Source organism: Nesoenas mayeri, assembly GCF_963082525.1.
Source record: "Nesoenas mayeri genome assembly, chromosome: 17".
Classification (NCBI taxonomy): Eukaryota; Metazoa; Chordata; class Aves; order Columbiformes; family Columbidae; genus Nesoenas; species Nesoenas mayeri.
In genome coordinates this window covers 2385332-2410364 of record NC_137565.1, presented here as the reverse complement: position 1 = coordinate 2410364, position 25033 = coordinate 2385332, and the positions used below count along the sequence as shown (strand labels likewise).

The window sequence follows — 25033 nt, the reverse complement described above, 5'->3', positions numbered from 1 at the left end:
CTTGGGAGCAACAGTTTTTTATGCTTGTTACTGTGATGTATTGAAAGTATAATTGCAATAACTGGGAAGGGAGCATGTGCAACTTGACAAAACAAGCATTTGCAAAGGCTTTATTAACTTTAAAACTGTCAGCTTGTATATGTGAAATTCATTGCGGCACCATAAAGCAGATACTACAAAAACAAATGTATGGGAATAAGGTTTGTTTCAACAAACAGAAGTAGGAGTTATAATTCAACGTTTATGAGACTTCTAATGAATGACGGTGATTTCAAGCCCTCAAATTATGACCTGATGTCTGCAATGGAAAAGCACTTTCTGGTGGTGACTCAGCAGTGGGCTGACCTGGCAGGGCTGGCTCAGGACAGAGACACTGCATTCATTCTGTGAAAAAGAAACACCGAATCACTAATGTAATGTGTGATAACCGCTATTCTACATTAAATACCTCTAAAGGCAATTTAAAAAATGGATTTTTGTGGAGCAGACACATTGCATCTCATATGAAGGAGGCATTCAAACATTTCTGTTCCACGGGACTGATGATAGTCTGCAGAAATGGTCCCATTTGTGATTCCAGTTAACACTAAAGTTCCATTTAAGAACCGTCAAAGCACGTGTTTATGTTTCATCACAGCTTAAAAGCTACATTACAGCCCAGCTCTGTTCCTGTCTGAACAGGGATCCTTTGTGAACTGACTCCACTGAGTATCTCATGACTTGTCTGTATTGCACCAGTATCCCAGTAAGAATAACTGGTTTATCTAGTTACGTTTAGAAATCAGACTTGTGTGGCTGAATTCTCTCTGTAATGAGACACCCCAGAAAGAACACTGTTCATATTAATGCTGCTTTTAACTGGTCTCTGGCATAACTCTTCTGTTATATGGAATGATGGAGCGCTACCTCCATTTCTCAAAGGCACATAAATGGAAGTCTGGGTGAACCATTAGAAACAGCCACAAGGGAAAAAGTGGAACTGAGCTTGGGAATAGGTTTGTCTTCTCCCTCCCCAGCCTCCTCCATGGCCATTAAGTTGTTCAAGTACGCTTTGGTTTGCTTATTCTTACTTCAACGTTATGATTTATACACATTGCAGAGGAGGAGTAGAAGGTGTTAGTATACTATTGTACAGTTCATTCATTTAAATGCCCTTCTCATAATGAGGAAAAGTCTTAACCAGAAAACAGTCAAAATGTCTTTCTGTCAGTGTTATGTCTGACTAGTGGAACGGTCTCTTTGCCTGAAACGGTGACTGTGGTCAATCTCATTCCTGGGCACCCAGTTGTCCCCTGTTCATGACGAGGAGTGTCAGGTGTGTAACTCAGCGCGGCACGTGTCGTCTCCACCGAGATCTCCAACATCAGAGCTGAGTGTCTGAGCCCAGAGGTTCCAGAGGTGAAACCCGGGCCCGGATCATCTCTCTGCTTTTAACTTGCAATGATGGAGAAACAGGACGTGCCAGCTCACCACTGCAGCCTGCATAGATTAATCCAGATAAACTGGGGGACATTCACTTCATTTGAATTTTCTGACTTTAAGAAATCCTCACTTGTACCCCCCAAGAGCTCTAAGTTGTAAAGCCTGAAGAGATCCCATGTGTTTTACCAGTACTTTCTGCTAAAACAAATAGCAAGCCTGCTTTCTGTCTTTCCATCTGTAATCATTTTTATAAGCCTCTGCTCTTTGTTCTTATAAAGATGTTTTTCTGAATACTTTCCTCTTTTTATGTTTTAGCACTTTAAGCAGATGATCCCAACTATTTTTGTCCTTGTCACTAGGTTTGCAGTGGCTTTCACAGTGAAAATGAAGGAACTGGCAGCAGCAGAATGGGTACGTTTATGTGATGATGCTTATAGTATTAGCAACTCTGCATCCTCCTAAAATGTGTTCTAAATAATGCTAGAGAATTGTACTAATCTTCATATTCTCTATTGCTGTTTTTCCTGTCAGAGAAAGCTTTTCATATTTATGTACTTCAACAGGTCAAATAGATCTGGCATTTAAAAGCTGTTTAGTATTTGAAAAGAGTATGCAGCAGTTTGGAAAGTGCTTCTCTGTAACATTTAAAACTAATCATTGCTGTTGTTATCGAGTCTCTCTGATGCCATGTGCATATATTGTTTCTTTTTGCATCATTTAGTAAACTGTGTGTTGCCAAAATTCCACTAAACAGCCTAACTTACAATAAGGAGTTTAGAAGAATAAATTGAAAATACTTGTTTTGTCAACACTGGAAAGAGAATGAACTTCTTAAGGTGAAGCGCAAAGCTAAAACCGAAGTTAGGCTAAGCCCAGCAGTGTGCCATGTACAGCCCCGGTGACCAGGCCCTGAGGGATATGTAGCACATAAATAGCACTTAATTTGCTTAAAACTCATCTCTCCTTCTGAAAACAAAACACACTGTGCTGAATGATACGTTGAAAAATACTGAATACAATGATTTTCATCCAACGGTATAGTGGTTAAATACCAATGTGTTTTAAGGAGGTTATTTGGCCAGCAGAGAACTGATAGTAATAACGGAAAGATCCCAATAATATTTCGATATTTTTGTGATAAATATATTCAACAAATTCATGGTTGGAGTTATAGAAAGACACTGAAATGAGAACTTGCTTATTTAATTACCTAAATTATGTAACTAGCGTAGTAGCACTTCAGGAGTAGCTTTGGAAGTCTAGTAATTACCTCTTCTACTGCAGCTATTTTAAAATAATTTCTTCAGCAATTTTTATTTGGAAATATTCTGCAATAACTACTACTGGCAGGTTTTCCTATATAGTCAAGACTACAGAAGTTTGACGGCAATTTTTGAAAAGGTTAGAGGTAAGTGCAGTTTATTTCATGCCTGATGTGTTTAAAAAACTTGTGTGGATAAAGGTAGATTGTGGTTTCAAAGCCAGCTACAATTGTTCTTTCAAAACTAACACCTTTTTGGGAGCCAGGGCTGTTCTGTAGTTGAAAATCTTCTGTGCGATAAGCAGGTTAATGATTATGAGAAAGGATACAGAGATAAACTAAAAATGTGTTTGTACAAACTTGGTAATTGCATTCATTACAAAATTGATCCGTTGATACTGTAAATGTTCGTAGTAAATGTAAGTTAAATTGCTGGCTGGCGTTTGGTGTGACTTAAATGTATCTTTCTATCTTTTACCAGTGAAAAGAAAGTCATGCTGATGTGCATTTTGTTATACTAGTTGGGTTTTTTTGAAAACTGAACAGATTCTTTTATGATGAACTATGAAAGTGACTTTTCTTCTCCTTCTCTTTAAAGCCAGATGCTAGGAAGAAAATCTATGTCCAAACTCAAGGTGAGTTTTGAACTATTGACCGAGACATTCACTTTATTTGAATCAGGTGTTTAGTACCTGGATCTTTGTGTATCTACCTTCTTTGCCCAAGAAATATTTTGCCTAAATTTTCAACTTGTTTGGTGCTTTTAAAGGAAGTTTTCCCAGATGTCTAACAGCAGGAGACTGAAAGCTGAGGTAACACCTAATGTAACACGAAGCTTTCTTCAAAACATAAGGAAGTTTTGATGCTGAATGAAACTCCAAATTCCTTTAAATGCTTTGAGTTCCCAGCTTAATGACACCCAACAAGTACCTAATCCAAAATATAAGATATTAAATATATTCATGTGATAGTTTCATTAGTAAGGTAATTAATCTTTAACATAAGGTGAAACAAATACATTTGTATTCAGTTTATATTAATATTTTATATACATTTAATTTACTTTCTATGCCGTATGTTAAGGACTTGGGTCTTGGCCAACCTGTATCTGTTTTGGAATAATATGCTCCCTTAGATAATATTATTTAGGATGTAAAAGGCTGAATTTAGCATGGTGTCAGTGAGCTTTATTCCCGGGGTTGCTCAAGAAGCTCGTGCACTGTGTGATTGGGCAGAATTTTCAGCTGAATTTCAGTGAGATGACTATGGACGGATCGTGCAGACAACCTGACGTTGTTGGGATGGGAAAAGCTTGAGGAGGGAAGAGCTGTATATGGAATTCAGTGTGCTTGACAGAAATACTGTTTTCTTGGGGCAAGACGGCAAGAACCATAGTCCAGCCATCCAGGGACAAGTAAAACACATTGAGTTTCTCTTTTTTTTTTCAATGCAGGAATTAAGACAACACCAAGTGAAACATTTGACTGGTACAGATTTCTGCAAAATGCAGGTAAAACTCACTTTTTTTTCCCTGTATTCACTATGGTTATTCTTAGTGGATGTCGATGAAAGAAATTTAGAATGTGACGTTGATTTAGAAATTTAAAACCTGACGTTGGCAATGCTTTAATTACTCCAGTTGTCTTTCCCCAAAAGAGGAATCCGTAGGCATTTGACTGTGGTAAAACTATTTCAATATTATCCTCATCAATCTGATCTCTGATAGTGCGGCTGTTCCCTCTGTTACAAATGATTCCTCACTGGTAAATTGCTTTATCACATCAGTAAATGTCTGCCATTATTCAAAACCAGTGTCCAATTTTAAATTGAGCATTGTGGGGTTATTTTGTTCTCAGTAAATCACAGCACACCAGCACAGCACCACTAAGATTAATAATTTTCTGAAGCGAAATGATTTGTCACTTGCTAGCACAGCCTTAGTGTTCATCGGATCTCATGTCCAACCATTTTATGATTAAAAGATCCGTCAACAGATTGAGGAGGGGGATGCTCCCCCTGCGCTGCATTTCATCTAATATATTAGAGACAGTTTTTTTGCCTAATGCGTGCTAATGCAAAAGTGCAAAATAATTCATAATGTACATGAAAAGCATACTAAAGTGTGACTCTAACATCTGTGCCTGTTAAATAATAACTTGAAACCCGGCATCAGATTATTCAATATTGTTTTTTTGTGACTGTTTAATCTCATTTATTTGATCAGTTTTGCCTCTTTGTCCAGCCCACAATTTCCACTTCTTTTAGTATTGCTCATGGAGGCAGACTTTTTGGCTGTACTTTTGCACCTACCACGGCCTAATTAGGAGTTCCCAATGAATTCTGTGATAATCGTTTCATTAGCAGTTTTAGATGCTTCTCTATAGAGTTGAGAGAGACAATGATAGTTCAGGCTTTTGCTGTGATTCGATTGACAGAAAATCACAAGACAGTCTAATAAATGTGAAAACTGAGACTGATCTCCTCTACCACCCGAGCCCAAGGATGGAGCGTGGCTGCTTCACATAGCGGGCTTGGTGTCATCGCACCACAAGAAAAGGCTCCTTTGGATTTCAGTGGAAGTGGCCGAAGCTTGTAAGATGTGAATGCTAATAAACACTTGGGCATCATATGATTGGAAGATGTAGATAACTAACGAAATCTACACTAATGAACTGAGAAAGCTCGTTTGCCCAACAGAGAAGACTAAAAACTGGTTTCCGGGAAGGTGACAGAATCATGGGATCTGATGCTTATTGATGCTTATTGCATCTGATTAATTATTACACTTACTAATGCTTCAGAAATGATTTAGGCTTTAGTGTTAGCTGTGTGTGTTCATGTTTTGTTGTCCTGGCACCTAAGTATGGACTTCTATAAAGGCCAAAGTGTATCATAGTGTGCCATAATAGTAAAATAGTTGATGTGACAGTTACACAGTTTCAGATAACAAACAAGGAGCCAATGAAATCTTCAATAATAAACTGCTTATTGCCACTGTTGCATTATGAAAAGGTTTTCGGCTTTTACTACACTCCATTATCTCATTCTGTCTTGCAAATGAAGACCTCAAAACAGTTTACCAAAAGTTCAACCCAGCGCCGCTGCTTCATGTCAAGCAATTACTAAACCTGCTTGCAGACAAATGGGTAAGTCTAGATGGACACGTGTAGATTTGACAAACTTTCTCCAGGCTACACCATGACTCAGAGTTACGGCCAGCAGGAGAACATGAATCCTGAGGATTAATCACATTTCATCTATTAGCCAGTATATTTTGTGCCAGGTTCCAATCCTATCAACAAATACCCTGGCACAGCAGTTGGATACCCTTTTGATCGCAGTTCCTCTCTGAAACTGTAAGAGCCAACGTGACATTACTGTATTTCAATTTTGCGCAGTATTATACCACCTCAGCTCCGCACAAAAAAGGATTTGCATGACTGTGGGAGTTCCATGTCAGGCTTAATCTTCCCCGGTGTCTGTCTCATTTCAGCTCACCTGCAGTTCATTTGTTGCCATCCCCGTGGTCCTGGGCGGTGTATCAGGACAGAACACCGTCCAGCTGATGAGAGGAAGGAATTTTCATAATCCTCTCAATCTCTGTTCTACTTTTGACCTCTCGCATCTTGCTAAACAGGTGACATGCTCAGCAGATGCAGGACTAGCTGTGACCAACGTGCAGCTGGTGTTCATAGATAAAGCCAATATAACAAACCAGACAACAGCCACAGACAAATACCAACAATGTGTGTTTAAAGGAGCATCTCTTCCTGATATTAAACAATTATTTTTGACACTGAAGTAGATGTAGATTACAGTGGCAAGGCTTGACTTGCCTTTAGCGTATAGTGATTCTGAAGGACAGCTTCCTGTGTAACCTCATCTGGGTGTTCCTGCTCCATGGGGGGATTGCACTGGATGAGCTTTCCAGGTCCCTTCAATCCCTGACATTCTGGGATTCTGTGAACCATAAGCTGGTATCAAGTTTGCATGATCTTAAGTTACAAATGTTAGCAATGCAGTGATGCTATGTGCTGGTAGCGATGTGACCTGGCCCCGGTGCTCATGTCCCTCAGACACCTGCAGAGCGGCACTTGGATGCTCCTTGTTGAACCGCCCGGTGTTAGATAATCCATCTCATCCATCCTTGCCATGAGCCCCATCAATAGGTGAACTAAAGGACAGCGAAATGATTTGTTCAGTACGGTAAATCAAACGTGAACATTCCAACCCCTCTGGTGTTTATTAAATTATGTTGTTGTTTTGTGCGTGTTCCTTCAGCAAGTTGTGAATTATGTTGGTTTATCATAAACACATTTCACCAAAGTTCATCACGTAGTGACCCTTCTCCAGGAGTATGTTGTGAATTAATTGTGCTGTCATAGAGCCACTGGCAACTGCAGTATCGTACATCAGATCTTCTTTTTCTAACACGGCCCACAAAATTGTTTTTATGGGTTGTTGCTGTGTATTCGCAGGAGAGATTTTCAATGTTAAGAACTCACATGTTGAGATTTTTTTCCCAAATTATTTTTCATTTGTGTTTCTTTGCAATAAGGTTAAAATAAATGCTTTGCAATTGCATAACTTTAGTTGATTATTCTGCAGCAGTGCTGGCATATTAGGGATAGATAACTATGGGGCGTTTACCTGATCTTTTGTAAAAAATGTGTCAGATCAAGAGCTCTAATCTCTACAGCCATTGATTAACTAAACCTCACAACATCCTTGAGGCAGGTGTTGAGTTACTATATGGATGCAATTTTTTTTCTTCTTATGGGTAGAAAAACTGAGAAACAGGCTGATTTGTCCAGTTGCCTGGTCGGTCCAAGCCAGGTTCTGTTGTTCAAGAATACACTCACTGCCTCTGAAATCAACTCCTATAAAATGATGTGCATGATTAAGTTTTCCACGGAGCTGATGGGAGGACTGATGTGAGAGCAAGAAACAGAGGGACCAATAGTGGGAACTTTTCGGAATCCACCCTAGTACTGCTTTTACCACTCTTTGTGTTCGTTCATGGAACGGTTTGGAGTGTTCAGCTTTTTTACCTGCATTCAGTCTTTAAAAATTATTTGTTGCAGACATTCCTACAGATACAGCCAGTTTACACCTGTTTCTGTTGATATGCGGACTTCGAAGAGTCAAAGATCCTCTCTATTTAGTAGAAGTATTTTCAGGTAGGTACTTGCTCTTTGAATATCCTTGTTCTGTCCCTGGGTTCAGATGCATTTCTTTTAATGCTTCTAAGTTTGGCATAAGCTATTTTATTCACTGCAGAAAACTTCATCATATATTTACATTTTTAAAAAATGCTCATGTAACCATCGATCTGTTCAACACATTATTTCTGTACCGCGTCTTTTCCAGCCTGCTGAGAATAACAGAGCATTAAAATCAAAACAATATGTGGTTATTTTACTTGCTGGGAGACTATTTGGCTGTTGCATACAATATCAATGGAAGACAAAAGAAGAGTTCACCTACTTCAAAATAACTTTTTAAGTCACTCTCCTGTGGATCTGACACCAATTTGCATGTGTGCTAATTAATATAGTTGAAATTACGAGCAGATTTGGCCACCCATCGTTGTGGCTCAGCACCGTAAACTAGGCTGAAGTTTCCTTATAGTCATATAGGTGAATGTTTTGCCAGGTTCTGTGTGTCTGTGAAAGGTTCAGATATTCCAAGTAGGAAATGCAGCCCCCACTGTTCACTTTACTTTTACTTTACCACCTTGTGAAGCTTAGTGACAAATGTAGTTTATTAACGTCAAGTAACTGTTTTCGTTCTATTCTGGTGTTGGAGAAGTGGCACATTTCTCTTCCACACACAATAAGTAAGTATTAATTACAATTACAATGGTTGCAGTTGTTTCCACACATTTCTTTACATAGGAAGACAAATTCAGATCATTTTGTCTTTGTGGCCAGAGTCACTGCATTCTATAGAGCTTTGTTCTCTTGAGATGATTCAAAATTAATATCTGAACTTAGTTAAATAACCCTTGAATCATAAGAGATTGCATGAAGCAGAAATGCTAAATACTAACTTTCAGATCTGCTAATCATTGGAATTCTGAGGAGTAAAGTGAGGGCTGAGCATGAAATCTGGTCCTCATTCAGTCTTTTAAGTAGTAATATAATATTTGCCTAATTCTTCTTTATTAATGGAACTATTTACATTGATTTCAGAGAAAGAATTAAAATTAATAATTTTGATTAATAAAACGATGTTCCTCTTCCATTTTAGACTGGCACAGAAGGGATCCCAGTGTCCATCTGGGCATAATTGGACCTGCAGTAAGTTGTTGTAACTTTTTATTTTATTTGTATGTTTATTCCTAAATACTTTGGTTCACAGAATCCCAGAATGTCAGGGGTTGGAAGGGACCTGGAAGGCTCATCCAGTGCAATCCCCTCCAGAGCAGGAACATCCAGCAACTGCTGGATTGCTGTGATTTTCTGTTTAGCTCAAGCACATGACCTGGTAATGCTTCTCATCTATTGTGGTCTCTTAGAGCAAAACCTTTAGTGTTTCATTTGACTACAGGATCAACTTTTGAAGATAAAAAGTATAAAGATACTTCAGTTTTAAGATTGGCCTCTGGTTTTATACTTCGAGATAGTACAAAACTATTTAGAGAATCAATGGTGCCTTTGTCCAGGGAACATACTTTGTGCTAAACTGACAAAACTAATTGCAGGACTTTCTGAAAAGAAACCAGTTGTGCTCCATGTGTGTCCATAGTGGCAGGAGCCCTGAAAACACAGCTGTAGCCTTGATCTAACCGGTGGAAAAGGTACGAGTAGGAAGCCGTGTCACATGAAAGAAACTCTTGCTAAAAGGGCACTAAAAGCTTCACTTTTTCATCTCCATAATGTGTTTGTGTCCCTCTATAATATAATCTCTGATTCATCTTCACGTGAGCCTGAAAACTCACAGGCAGTCTGGTTTATAAGAAAATAATTAGGATCCGAATGGTCAAATAAGAACTGTTTTTCTGTTTTCCCACTCAGTTTTGTTCTTTGTAGATTTTGGAACACAGGGCTTTATTTTTAGAAGTTCTTTTTAAGTTTTTATTTTATCTGCATTGTTTTCCACGCTCATACACAAAGTGATTTGGAAGTGAACTGGTGTGGAAGGCGAATCTAGAGCAGGTGTAATGAAGCCAGGCTTTGGAGTCCAAAGATGCACTTGCTGCCTCCAGTGAGGATTTTAAACATTTTCGTCATCTTTTTAAATGTGCTTCACTTTTTCATAAGCTGACGTCTTTACAGTGAGCCACCAGAAATAACCCTGGGGCAGCGCATGGGGATCAAGGACTGAACCTCCTTAAAACACCGAGAAACATATTTCTCCCACAGTACTAGAATATTGCTGAAGGATGAAAATAAATCTCAGCTCTGTTGGTATTTAGCTGGACTTTTCTTACCCATGTTACTTCTCGAACCACAAAACCTTAAGAAAATCAGTGCCATTATCTGTGAAGCAAGTCATGTTTGCTGTGAATATGGAAGAAATACACATTATGATTATATTAATTAAGAATATAAAGAACAAAGGCCCACACACTATTTTCTGCTTTGCTTCCATAAGATTATAACCTTTTCCCTGCATTTGCTATGCCTCATTGTCTCAAATGGCGCAATCTAAGTAATTTTGCGGGAGTGGGTCCTGTATAATGTAAACTTTTTTAGCATTTATTTCCTCTTCCAGTTTCCCTTTTGTTCATTTCTGTAATGAAATTTGAAACAAACTGGTTTTCCCTGCAAAGTCTAGAGGGCCACAGTAGCCCCAGCATTATCATGAAGATGTCTCTGGACTATTGCTTCTGAGTTCATGTTTATATGACAGCAGTTTAACATAGTGTATTTATAGATTTCCCTGGTCCTGATCACGGTGGGCCCTGCACTCAACGGGCACCTTCATCTTTGTGCAGCATTTGACCTGTGTCTTTCTGCCCTGTCCCACACGTCTGCGATGTTCCTGTGCCCGGCAGCAGAGCAGAACGTCCCCGATAGCAGATCTGGTTCTGCTTGGTGTGGTTTCTCACTACGTACCCACTCCACTTCCCATGTGTCGTCTTATCTCTTCTGATAGAAACTATTCATACAATACAAGCTGCTTTCCTCTGATCTCTGCTAATTGAGGAAATTCGCAGCTTTCTGAAGGGTCTTCCTCTGGATGGATGATTTTTTAACAAAAGATGATGGGTAACTGATGTTCATATTTGCCTGCAACATTGATAGGTAACAAAATGTGGCAACAAACACTCTACCTGTACACGAACTGGATCTTGGAGACATTTGGGGTGGCAGTAGCTTTATTTTCTTTTCAGTAGCTTTTTCTGTGCCTGTGCTGAGCTCCTCGGCATCCTGCCATAGCCACTCGGCTTTGGAAGCGCTCACATCTTTTCAGTGCGTTTCCAACTTGCTGAACAGCTTCTGTTGTATCTAATTTGTGTTATATTGAGCCTGTGGTTAGATAACTGTGCCCCCACAAGTTCCTAAATGTAGCTCGGGGGATCACGTCTTGAAGTCAGTGCTACACCCATCCTGCAAGTAATATTTTAACTGAGTTCTCATATTCAGGCCAGGCTTCTTGGAATATCTACCAATAGGAGAATGCAGCTTAAAGGATTGCGCTGGTTAGGAGGCAGATGGCAACTTCTTGGCTTCCACAGAAGTGCATGGGATAGAAATTAATATCTTACAAATTTTATGAGTCACAGGCTGTCATTTTTCTCATCCTTCTAAAGGGAGAAGAGCGAAAGACCATATCCCACTGCTCTTTAAATCACTTGCAAGTGCTCCATTGATTTTAATGGAAACGGAGAATAGTTCCTCATGAGAAGAACTCAGCATCAAAATAGTACTTTGGGGAAAAAGCTCAAATGATGTTTATATAGAAACAGCAATTGTGAAGTTCAGTATGAAATATCCAAGGAACCTGTGACTTGACACACTGGTTTAGTTATGGGTCTGGACAGGATCAGGTAGAGATTCAGGCCTTGATTTTGGTTCCCCCCGTGCTGCTACCAAAAATACTTTCTTCAGCAGTTATATAAGCCTTTTATTTCTTGCGTTCAGCAGGAATTAATTCCTGAGTGCAAGAGTGATTTGCTTGAATCTTTTAATTTCTGAAGCCCTGTTTTCATAAAGTAATTAATTTGTGTTCAAAGTACACAGTTATAAAATAAATTCTGACTTTTTTCCAGATGAGTTTTCTGAAATATTTTGTTAGCGTTCTCTATCTCATAATGTGAAATTAAGAAAACTATATATTAACATGCATTTAAAAAGTAAGCCATGTTGTTCCCAGTACTTCCAACTGCTGCTTGTTGTGCAGGCTGTCATAAATTAATCTAATATAGGCACTCTGCCTTAATAAAAACAGTCTAGTTCTGTTCTCCATGTCTTGTCAGGGATTTCCAAATTCTGTTTATTTCTTTTAGTCATGTTAAATGAAAATAGCAGACATAGTTAAGCTTTGTAAATAAACCTGCTGGAGTTAATTGCCCAGTTTAGGTAACTTTAATAACACTACTGTGCCTTCGTGTTAGACCATAGATTAGAATTTTGTGTTTGTTAGTTCTGTAATATTTTGGCGGTGCATGACACCTCTTTGTCTCGGATTACATGGGGATTGTTTCCCCTGTTAACTAGAGACTGAAAGGTTCCTTTTCTTGCTCCTGCTGGCTGCTCCAGCCCCCCAGGGACAGGTGGTGTTCCTCAGACTCTAAGTTGTCCAATGGGTCATTTGAATCGGATGAGCCTGAGCAGAGTCCTCTGGAAATATAATTCCCGTTCAATCGATCCGGCTCTGATGAGAACCTGCAGCCAGAGGGGTGTCGGGGAGAAGCAGTGGACCGGCCCTTGTTCCCTGCACAAAGCTGCTGCGTTGGGTCAGCCCAGCTGGGTATTCTATGTGCCCATCGCTCACCAGAGCGCTTGTCTGAAGAGCCAACTGGAACTGCCACCTTACAGAGCTGTGCTGTGATTTTAAAGCTCAGCACATTCGTCTATTTAAATATTTTTGTAAAATATATGCTAAAATTCATTTTTCTTTTCTTGGTATTTCAAACATATGCTGTATTCCTAACGCAATGCCATATACCTATGTGTATATTCCTTTCTAGGTTGATCCGCTTTTTACAAGTGAAGTTAAGGAAAAAGTTAAAAGGTAAGAAGTTAATGTTAAGCCTTTTATGTGCTGCAAGGGAAAGCAGGTGGCTGACGAGCTTTTTATATCATGTCTGTAAATGCTCTTTTGTATATACAATTGAACATACACAACTCTTTATATGACTAACAAACTGGGCATGTAACATTCTCACGCACTTAATATTTTAGAATAACCAGTAGATCTCTTCATCTGATTAATTCACATCTGATTTAGCATGATTTCTGTTATTCTTTTGGGTCTTTTAGTTCATCCTGGCTTCTGCAAGGTTTTGCGTGCTTGCTGGGTGGTAAATGAGTAACCAGACAAGCTAACACTGTACAGCTTTTCTCTGTCCCTAGTTTATATGTTTCCTGATTGAAGGATATTAATGTTAGAGAAACAAGATATTTTTTGTGTGCCTGCAGAACCCGGAATTGTCTGACTCGAACACAGCAACCATATTATCTTTGATTGATCACACCTGATAATAAAATCTGCATAGAATATGTGTTTTGCAATTCCATTTTTGGAGCGTGAGGTACCGGTTTTGTTTTCTATGATGTTATTCATGGGAAACATGACTCCTGCAATAATGGATTTATACTCCAGTTCATATAGGTGTTTATCTTTACAGAAGCTGGATGTTGCTGTGCTATCAGAAAAGCAATGTTTAACGAACAGGGAGCTGATATAACATCAAATGCACTTGTGTTTCCATCTGGCTTAGTGACCTCATGTAGAGTTATGGAGGCAGGGGCAGGCTCAACCAGCAGAGGAGCTTTTCCAAACGACCACCAGTCCTAAAGATCTCCTTGACTTCACCCGAGACTGACCACCCCATTACCCTGCTCTTCCACCCTTCAGGACAGGAGTGCTTGCAATAACACAGAGGCAGAAAAGGTCTTTCAGAACCACATCCATCCCCAAAAACCAGCATCTACTGCAGCTGACCGTTCTGATGATTGTGCTCTGTTAGTCCCTAAGTATTTAAGCTCTGTGTTTTTCATAAATCTCTGCGTGCATCCTCCCTCTAATACACAGTGTTTTTAAGGGAAAATTGCGCCCCTATCCGCTCAACTCGGCTCCTTCGTTTATGAGCCTGATTGTGGTGAACAGAGCCTGGGGTTAAGTGATCAACTGTGAAACTTCAGAACAACAGACAATGAAATGGCCGATAGCAATGGATTCTGTATTGAGTTTCTAACCGCCTTTAGAGACAGAAAGCTAACAAAAGCACGGTGAAGTGGCTTGCCCACGGACAAGTGATTTCTTAGCGTCAGAACCGTGTCTGAATTGCTCTGACCACCTTCCAGCATTGCCCCGAATTTTAGGAAGAATTGTTAGAGCACGTTCTTAGGAGGTGCCCTATTTATGTGCCTTTTATTTCTAGGGCCCCTGGAGTACATTTATTACAGGAGATGCCACAAGATGATCTTCATGCTGCTATGAAAAGGTGCTTTGCCGTGGTGAACAGCTCCATTTCGGAGGGGATGTCTGCGGCAATCCTGGAGGTAATTGCATCTTAGCGGGCAGGTTTGTCACCGAGGTTACAGTGAACCTGGAGTCGTCTTTTATCGGTGGAAATGTGTGTCAACGTTTTATGTCCATGTTTCAAAGCTAGTGAAGACTAAAATATATTCTTTTTACAAGTGTTGGTAATTAAGGTTTTCTTCCCATGAACTGACAGTTTTTTATGTTTTGTCTGTTTATTTTTTAAAGGACAGAATGTGATTTTATTAATCCTGTTAGATTAACAATACAGACCTGAGATACAAGAATCATTCTGATTTATTGGAGTTGTCACTATTCTTGATTCAACATCCACTTCCTTATAATGTTGCTAGAATAGACTTTCAATTAATTTTTACATTCTTTCAAAAAGCAATCAAAGAGCTGTATTTGGTTAAGTAATTCTCAAATGATTAATGAATGAATGGCATGCTCAGTTGTTTTCAGTTGGTTTTTTTGCCATCAGTGTTGAAAATTAGGTTTATTTCGTACCTGTTGAAGTATAGCACTGCTTAGTGTCAAATGCTTTCTAAGAAAAACAGGGATCAAAAGAGATTGATGTGCTTTCAGAAGCCTGAGCACACGGGTTCAGGTGCACACGGGTCACAAGCAAATGAGTTACCAATTACCGGTGAACCCGAAATCTTGTATGATAGGAAAGAAAGTCTAATGGACAGGGCACCGGTGCTGTGAGACAGCAGCTCCCGTCCCAGCTGCCTCCAGACTTTTTACAAGCAGAATTAGGTCTTTATCTTTTGAGAAACTACCTGAAGTTTGCCCTTTTTAGTGCCTCAGACCTGTTTGAATTCTTCTTCTAAAGTTATAAGGGGTATTGTGTATTTTTACTAGGCAGTTGTTCAGTGGGATTTGATGACATGCTTATAAAATATCCTCCTGTAAAAGTCTCTCTCTCAGAGGAAGTGTCAGTCTAATAAAGTCAAGTCCCTGCTTGAGACGGCCAGTGGTAGGAAGGGCCATCTGTTAGGATCTTGTTAAATTAATAAGGCAGAAAACTATGTATAAAAGTCTTCAGGTCCCAGGCCGGCGAGAACATCTTGCCTGAATTGAGAAATGCTACTTTCATTCTCTTCAAACTTCAAAATTTAACAAGATCATGAATCTGTAAACAGTATTTTAGTAGGAGATAAATATAAATAAATCAGCTAAATATATAATCGTGTCTATTTCAACCTGTCTAAAAGTACGAAAGATCTAGAAGCCATGACTAACCACTTTGTCAGTAGTACTGTATCTCAGAGATTTTGCCATAACCGGTCTATTTTCTGTTTGGCATTTGAAGAAGAGAAAACAAGCATTATAGTGAGCATTTAAAATGTGTCTTCCCAGGCATGTGAAGGTGAAAAAGGCACTACTGGAAAATTGTGTATGTTCTTAATACAGTTGCTGTGCTCTCAAGAGTGTGACAACTGTTGTAAAAATCATTGGGTTGTTACACTTGTACCAAAACCAAACCAAACCACACACACAAAATCACGGAAAAGGAAGATGGGCAGACTCAGTTCTGTGGGCAGAATCCAGGATCAGACAACATGTGAAGAACCAGCCCAGTAGTTTGCAATGTAAACCACAGCAAACCATAAAGAAATAGCAATGAAGGGATGTTGTAGAGCAGTAAAAATGAAGAGAGGCCAACAAAAAGATGGATAGGCTGGAAGGAAGAAAATGAGGGACAGTCCAGAAGACAAAATAGTAAATAAAACCTGTATTTTCTCCATAACATGCTTCCAAAACTAAAATATACACCCTGCATTCTTCTGAAATAGCATTAAAACATATTTGCAGTCAGAATAATGTAACAAAACAGATGGCCAGTGGACTAAAATGTTATTTTACGCTATTATTTGTAGAACCTGGGTCAGTAAATTATACATATATTCAACAATGCAAATGATTTTTTTTACTGCTTAAAAATAGACTAAGTATCTAAATTAAATTCTAAGCTACTTCATGCGGTAATTATTTACAGCCCAATCCATTTGTTTAAGGCTCGCTGGTACAAAGCCAGCCCCTCATCTTATGTATGTGGCCATCTGTTCTGCTTTCAGCGGCTGGAATTCATGGGTACCTGTGTGGTTTGGGACCTGAAAGTTTTCCTGTGTAGCAGTTACTGCCTCCAAGTCTCTGAGACAGAACTAACATGTTTCCCCTTAGAGTTCAGAAATCATTATGCAGGTAACTGCTTGTGGGGACAGTGGCGCTTTGAACCGTCAGTCCTGGGGTGGTTGTGCTGGGGTTTGGGTGTTTTCTTTTTCTTTCTTCTTTTTCTTCTTCCCCTTCTCTTCTTCTCTTCCCCTTCTCTTCCTCTCTTCCCCTTCTCTTCTTTTCTTCCCCTTCTCTTCTTTCTTCTCTTCCCCTTCTCTTCTTCTCTTCCCCTTCTCTTCTTCTCTTCCCCTTCTTTCTCTTCTCTCTTCTCTCTCTTCTTCTCTCTCTTCTTCTCTCTTCTCTTGAATGGACAATCACTTGTTTGGAAAGTAGCCAGTCCTGAAATACTCTTCCATTTTTGGTTTTGTTCAAAGGAGAGCTGCAGGGAGGTGAGGAGAAGGCCTGAGGCAGGTGAGGATGAATGTGACACACTTCACTGCCACTATCAAGCCCTTGATTTTCAGTTCAGAAGTTCAAGTAAAATATCTTCACTCCCTGTTCGGTGAACATCTTTGAATGAGACTGAACAGGAGCGTGTTTAAGGCTGTCAATAGGAAGGGCTGAAAAAGAATTCTGTCTCTGAGATGTTGGTGCTTCTGTGTCTCAACTTTAGACACTCAGACAATCTGGTCTGTAGTTTTTATATTTCCCATTTATTTATTCTGGTGCCTGGTCAGTTCATTAATCTGTCTGAATTACCTCCAGCTGACCCACTAGTTTCTGATACAAAGTGCAGAACAGGTTATTTCCTTAAGAGTTACTATTATTTTTCAGGCTAACTGCTGCAGAGCAGATGTTTGTGCCAGAAGGACTCTAGAATTTCTATGTCCAGAGTAAATTCATCTGCAGTGGTGGTTTAAACAGTGTTTCTCCTAGCAACATGTCTTAATAGCTTAAAATATCTAAGTCACAGCAGTCCCTCTCTGTTCAAAGCATAATTGGTTCTGTACATTATCAGCCAGGGTATTTTTGTCTTCAGTTTTGTCCAAAAGGATGTTTTTTCTTCTTGGAGTTTTGCTTTCTTGCTATGTAGGCTGAAGCAAATTTGCTCCCCATCTGGGAGTGTAAAGACAGTAATTAAAAATGCATTCACTCTGAAGTGACAGGGAATCAGTAGAAAGCAGATTGAAGATTAGGGGGAGTGAATTTCCTTCTCTTGTTTGATGCTGTGATAATTGTACAATATGAGTTTTTCTGGTTTTACAGTCAGTGCATCTCAAAGACTTCCAAATCAATCAATAGTAATTAAAGTTTCAGATCAGGCTGTGCATGAGTAACAGAGCTGAGTGGCCAGGGTCTGCACACTAGTTACTTCAAAATCTAAGCTGTATTTTCAAAAGCTGCCAGGCCTTAGGTGTCTTGGGAATGGTTTATATTTTGGAGAAGCTCCCCATATAGAAGATCACCTTAGACATGGTATTTTTCCACCTAAAAAGCAGAGACATGGGAAAGGAGTTTGGTTTGTTGTTTCTGCTTTTCTTTCTGAAATTGTCATCGTGAACATCTTGAAATCCCTACTAACCTGTTGTTTCCTTTTTCTATGTGCCCCTAGGCAATGGATTTAGACATTCCAGTGCTGGCAAGGAACATTCCTGGGAACGCAGCAATAATAAACCACAAGGAGACAGGACTGTTATTTTCAAATCCCCAGGTAAGAAAACAACAAATCCTTAGGTCTTTCCCTTCCAGAGCTTGGCTTCGTTGTCCATTATGTGCTTGTGTCTGGAAACTTGGCTCTTGCTCAGATTCTCCTCCAGTCCTGGGTGTCAGGCTGCCTTAGTTTCGCTCCGCTGTCTCACATTCCCTTTGCAGTTCTGCAGACTCTTCCTAGGTGTCAGCATTGCTGAACGTTTCTCCAGCCTGTGCTGCTTTAGAACCTGCCCTGGGAACGGGGTCGGTTCTCAGTGACTTGTGGCACTTGAGCTTTGATGGTTCTGTAAGCAAACCCTGAGAGATGCTGCGTGTGTGTCGTGTTTCCTTCAAGGACTAACTGAGATATGACCTTACATTAGACAAGCAGTCGCTAACCGAGGGAGAACTATGAGCCTGAAGTTTTAGATAATATATTATCTATAATTTCTAGCAGTTAGTCTTAATATAAAGCATTATTAGGTCCCAGATATTGCTCAGTCAAAAAATAATTAGTGACTAAAATTAAGTGTTAGAATGGAGTTTCTGTGAAGATAAGTAAGAGCGGAGAGAGAGGGAACACTCCTCGTATTTAAATGCTGGAAATGTTAATTTCAGTGTATTTTTCCGCATTATGGCTTTGCTGTTCCATGTTTGTGTATGTTATGGAAATGCCTTTCAGACACAGGTTCTCTGAGTGTTTTGATCTAACTCAGGATTAAGCAAACCTGCAGAAGAATATTCCGTTAGATGATTTTGCAGAGTAGAAAATGTATTAAATTTATTTACCTTGTGGAGAGTGTGATTAATGCATCCTATTAAGCTGTGTGTCAGGAAGGTGCATTCGGTTAGTTTGGGAGGCTTTGTTAATAGAAGAATTCTTGCAGCATGTTGTTTGGTTTGGTTTGTGTCCCCCCCTGCCTCTTGCTGTATCATTTGCAAATGGGGACTTCCAGGCTCGTGAAGGCTGAGATGTAAAGCTATTTATAAAACTATTTGTACATGTATTCCCTGCAAAAAAGCCCATTGACTTCCATATGCTTCTTCAAACTTGAAAGCAAAGCGGTGGTGTTGAACACTCGGACTGATGCATCTCCTGATACCAATTCTGATACGTTCTGTTGTTTCCTTTAACATGCTGGTTACGTTTGGCTTGGAATTCAAATACATTATTCATACCAGACCCAATTAGCTTCATCATACATCCTTCTAAGAAGCCTCTTCTGTGATCTCCAAGCATCCTACATTCTAAGTGTTTATTTGGAATTCAAGATCAATTTAAAATATGCTATATATTGCCTCACTTAGAGGAAAGTGCAGTTTGAAGCACAGAAGTAGTCCCAGTGCCATCCGTGACTCTGTACAAGTGGCTGAGGACTTTCTTTTCTATCAGAACTAGTCACAGGTGGTAAATATGTCTAGAACACTATAATCTTAGTTTATATAACCCCCTTCTGTCTGAGCTTCCTTCTCTGCATCGTGCTATGCCCGAGATCAGAAATCCCCTTATTCTGCTGCAGCTTGTTGACCCATTTTTCTGTTATTCTATCTCAGAACTCCACCGAATCTCCTTTTAAGTGGAGATGGTAACTTGCATTTCCATATTGGCTGTTGTACGCCCATAGCAGTGTTTTTCCAGTTACCCTGTCTTAGAAAGGAAACTGATATCCCTTCTTTCTCTATAAAACAGTAGTTGTATCTCATTTATTAAAAGCCCTTTTATACTTTCATTGGTGTCAAATAATATATAAACTATCAAAGTCTGCAAATGGGTCAGGAACATATCTGTGTACAGGGTAATGCTCTGATCCCACTGCAGAGCTGTTGAAAGAACTTTCCTCTTGCAGAGATGAGCTCCGAATGTGAATCAATCATCGCCCATGGTTTTAAAGATAAAGTTACCATTTACTCTTGTTCCTTATCTCCCTAAACCGTGTCAAATACAGTTTTTAAACCACTGTACACAGTTTATCAGAGGTTGAGCGTTATTAGATCGAGAAAATGTGATTAAGTTAGAACACTTACAGTTTCAAGGTATATCTCCTAATTTTATCGGTGGAAGATGGAACAGTGTGCCCGTGGCACTTTGAATGCTGCCTTAGATGACTCAGTCTGACAATAGGGATCAGAAAAGATGTTCTGGGAAGCAGTTTGCTGGGGTTTGTTCCTCTGATTACTTTGACATCTTAAGTATCTGGTAAACTATTTGCTGCTGTAACCTCAGTTGCGTCAGGTTAGTTAGGGAAATGCTTTCAGTCATACAGAGAGATTAGTGCCATGCTCAGGTGCTTGGGAAACGTCTGTGTCTTGAAGAATCTGGACCACCAAAGATTAGAAAATGTCAAAGGAATTTTCATTCAGCAGATCCTGTGTGGTTGTGGTGACACAGGCTGTAGCACAGGTCAGGAGTAGAAAACACTGCTTATTATTTTCAGGTTGTTACTGATCTAGGGAGGGAAAGCTTTACAATACGCTTGGCTTAGATATAAGCAATGATGTCTGGTCCACGGACTATCGTATCTTTGGAAAGTTAAATTAGAGGGATGTAAGTTGAACATTGTGCAATGACAATTGTTTTAAATTGTGAGTGCTGTTGGTTTTCTTCTTTTATTCTTGCTGCAAGTGAGCTTTTGTGGCTTAGGTCAAAGTAGGAGATGTTGTGTGTGATTGTGACCATCGTTAACCGCTGGCACACAGGCTGAGGCTTCGTGGCTGGAAGTAGAGAAATCTTTGCCGATCGCTGAAGACAAAGGTGGAAACAGTTAATGTGAATGTGAAAGCTATGAAACGTTTGTCCTTAATACTACATCATCTGTGCACATTCCTTTGCAATCACGGTTTGATCCTGCCACTACTTGAATTTGCAAGTTTACTGAATATTCAACACTAAGTTTATGGACCCTTAAATGAGCAAATAAGTGAGAAATAAGAATAGCCAGTGGCTTTTGGGCAAGAAATGATGCAAAACCGTGTTGGAAGGGAAGACCAAAGAGTTATTGAGCATGCTAAGTTTCAAAATTAGATGTTCAGCATCTGTAAAAGCTCAGAGGAGCTGCTAAAGAAACAGGAGGAGGTGAATAAACTTGAAAGCCCATAAGAGGGAGGACACAAATAAGCAGAGTCTGAGGGATTCAAGCCAGAATAGAGCCTAATTTTGTAGACCGTTGAACCTTCGCTCTGAACAGCCTAATTGGCAATTTTTGGCAGTGCCAGCGATCAGTTTGTCGGCTGGTTCTGGTTCACCTGCCGCTGGGCAGATCTATTCCCAAGTCACATCTGGCGCTCGCCCTCCCTGGGGTGAGTCTCTGTTGGTTAAGAATCATGTGCTGTTATCTGCTGAAGCTGCTATGAAATGGTTTAATTGCAGACTTACTTTCATTATATAAATAATATATTAACCATGCATCTTCTTTTCATTATGTGTGAGCTGCGGTTACCTTCATGGTAATTGAAGGAATATTCATTCTTTTTACTCGCTGCACTCATTTTCAAGCTTCATCATCTCCCATATACCTGTATTTCTGGTTCTCTGCAAAACATTATACAGACTTTCTTTAGGTACTCTATAGAGAAACTGACATTTTCTTTTAAAAAGATTGGTCAGTTTACCAGGAGAAAAATGTATTATGGCTGTTGCTGTTGAAAAATGCCGGTGTTTGAAGTGAAGTACTACCCATAAAAAGGGCACATGTAATATTAGTTCTGGATGTACGTAAGATGATCTTCTCTCGTTTTTTTTCTGGGTTGTGGCTAACTACTGAAGTTCACCTTTTACACTGTGTTTGGATAGTATTTATAGCCATTTCTGTACGTGATGGTTAGAAATATGGATCTCCTGCGGGTAGTAAGTTAGTGTGCAAATCACCTCCTTCAGTTATCATGTTTGATAATTGAAAAGTCATTTGTAATTTTTGTCCCCCTCTCACCAAAAGCGAGGCTGGCTTCACATGTACACCTAAATACGGGAGCGCACAAATATTTGTGCAACTATCACTTGCACAAATGGGATAACAGCTGCTAGAAAGGCACGTATCACACTGTAAGTAGTTTGTACATCATGGGCTTCTAGAAAAGAAAAACTAAATGCAGCTTCTCTGAGTGTGGGAGCCCGTGCTTCAGACTTACACAAACCTGCACCTGAAATGCGAGTCGGCTGGAGTTCAGGGAGGCACCTGGCACATGAGGTTATTGCTGTGTAAAGCTGAGCGGCCAAACCTGCAAACAGGCTCAGCCAGCGGCTCGCAGAGTCGGAGGCAAAACCCAGATAAGTCATCGTGAATCTTCCCATTGGCTTCCACTCAGATTGCAAGTGACTTGTAGGTCGTCACATCTGATTAGCACAAGAAGTGGGGATAAAGCTGGGAAGTCCTTTTTTTCCATCTCCTGGTATTTTTCCATTTGCTGTTTCTCCCTCCTGCAGTTTCTCACCTTCTATGCTTTGGAGTCCGTTTGGCATTTTCCTGAAATTATCCCCAGCATATTAAGTATTGCAACTGTGAAAAAGGATCTCATTTCTTCTATCATTTACATGTTTCCAAGTTTTTGTCCTCTATATCCACATTTTAAAGGAATGCTAATAGGACTACCTGTCAAGAAAAGTTACATTGCTGCTTCTGTTCTTAGGTAATTTACATAAATTATTTTTAAACATTACTTTAAATAAAATCCTCCACAGGAGCATAAAATTGAAGTTGGAATGTAGTTCAGTGTGGATGGTATTTATCACGGTGATTATAGAGGCAAGTGGTTGAAGCCACCGTAAGTCAGGTAAGACCTTCCCACCTTCCCCGCTCTGTATTCCTGGCAGTGGCTCTGCAGTTGTAGGTGCCACGTCTGGTAGACGCAGCCTCAAGAAACGCTCTAGACCAGCCTCATGTGTGTTCCTTAGGGACGGGATCTCAGCAAACACTCGCTTTGCAGCTTCCCCGTGAGGAACGGAATACCCGGGATAACTCAGCACTGCGAGGCGCTTGGGATGGAGAGCAGCTGGAGGCCTTTCAGCACAACCCAAGTGCGTCTCTAGTTAAATTTCCCAGCAGTGATGCATCTATTGGTAGATGTCTGGTCAGTGAGAGTCAAAGCAGAGATTATAACGTGTTCAATGTGATTTCACGTATCGGTGTTTCCCAGGGGCCACGTTATCGTTATATATTATGCATAACCATCAATTGCATTGCAACAGCAACATTGATTCTGTGGTAACCAAAGATTTTGTATCTGTGGGTGTGTTTATATACACTGTGTGCTTAGGTTTTCAAGTATACTTTGGTAGTTAAATGAGTGTTGATAACAACTCCGGTCTTATTTGTTATAGTTCCTTTCATAGCTGACAAATTATGTAAATAATATATCTCTTTCCCTCCTGCTTTTTGTCCCCCTCATCCCTATATGCTGATCTTCACTATCCATTGTGTAGAAATGCATTATCTTCATTTTCCATTGACGTGATAGCTATCTGCTTTTCTGAGCTGAACCCAGACACTATTTTGCAAAGATCTAAGTACATTTGTAATCAAGCTGAAGTATTGGAAGTCTCTTGATAAAAAAATTAGACCAGCTGCTCAGAATAGATTAGTTCAGACATCAAATCTCCTTTCAAATGTTTGAAGTTCACTATTTCTCTTCCCTGGAACTAAATTAGAGTGGCAGAGGAGCCAGCAAAGGAATAGGTGTGATCTGTGAGGTCCAGTATTTTGCCAGTAAATTCACATGCGGCTTTTTTTGCAGAGCTTGTTGCACTAATGCTACTCTGGAAGAGCTTGTTGCTGATGACTGCCTTCTCTTCCTACTATGACTATATTTACGTAGTGATTTGTTTTTCAGTCTTACCATAGAATTAACTAAAGAGATCATAGGAGCAACGCGATGTAAGTTTAGCTGAGCTGAGATCAAACACCTGATGCCAGTTGTCTTCAATACAGCAGAACAGGTGAATTTTCATTTACAACCAGCCTAGTTTTCTAATACCTGGGTAGGCAAACAATTTTTGGATCTTTAAATTTGTTGCTCTTGTTTGTCTTAATGCTCTTGGGATGGCCTTTGATTTTACTTATCTTGGTTGTTGGGCTGTGTAAAATAATATAGGAAATAATTATTATGGCACTTGACCCTGAAAAATAACTTTGAGTAGATTCATATATTGGCTCATAGTTGAAGCGCTTTACAGGAATCAAGACAGAGGTACAAGCTATTTCAGTATCCCTAGAACTTCAAGGAACTTTTGTTATTTTCTTTATCTTTTTCAGGAGTTTGTGGTGCTCTCCAAGAGTTTGATGAATGACCCCACTATGGAAAGAGAAATTGTAACAAGGGCCAAAGACTACGTGAAGAAGCATCACTCATGGGAAAGTGAACGAAAAGCCTATCAGAACCTTGTCCTGAGGCTCCAGTGAACTGCAAGACTACAGCTGCTACCCCCCAGTCTCTGCAGAGCATTGAGCTAATAGGAAATGATTAGTAATAGTAATGATTAAAAAGCTTTTTCTAAAGCGTGGTATATTTATTACCAAGCTTCCAGCAACTGAACGCATTGATCTGGAATTTGCACTATTTCTAGCAAAACAAAACATGTTCAAGTGATAAATTCTGCTACACCCTCAGAATGTAATTAACATAGGATTTTTCAGGCTGTATTTAATCCATACATATGGATACATACAGCATGATCATTTGCATGTGATAACCATACCAGAAGCACAAACACCCCTTCTGCAATGTATGCATTAAGAAGAAGAAAAAGGAAACAACCCAAATGTTGGTGAGCTGAGCCCGCAGGCCTGTTAACAGCCATCAGCCGCGGCAGCGCTCGTCAATCACGGGCATTCAGCTCTGAGAGCGTTTATCACACGGGCTCATGTTCTGCCTCTCTGTCAAGGCTAAAAG

General features: G+C 39.8%; 1 protein-coding gene across 1 annotated transcript in view; it reads left to right on the top strand.

The window, feature by feature from the left end:
* Positions 1 to 24543, top strand: part of GLT1D1 (glycosyltransferase 1 domain containing 1) — a gene marked incomplete at both ends in the record, with an annotated part of 35445 nt that extends 10902 nt beyond the window's left edge. The window contains 9 exons of the mRNA XM_080355235.1: positions 1782 to 1833; positions 3282 to 3318; positions 4137 to 4193; positions 7768 to 7863; positions 8936 to 8985; positions 12825 to 12868; positions 14241 to 14361; positions 18075 to 18173; positions 24397 to 24543. Of these exons, the coding sequence (XP_080211361.1) occupies positions 1782 to 1833; positions 3282 to 3318; positions 4137 to 4193; positions 7768 to 7863; positions 8936 to 8985; positions 12825 to 12868; positions 14241 to 14361; positions 18075 to 18173; positions 24397 to 24543 (703 nt within the window). The remainder of the gene's footprint in view (positions 1 to 1781; positions 1834 to 3281; positions 3319 to 4136; positions 4194 to 7767; positions 7864 to 8935; positions 8986 to 12824; positions 12869 to 14240; positions 14362 to 18074; positions 18174 to 24396) is intronic.
* Positions 24544 to 25033: the final 490 nt, after the last annotated feature.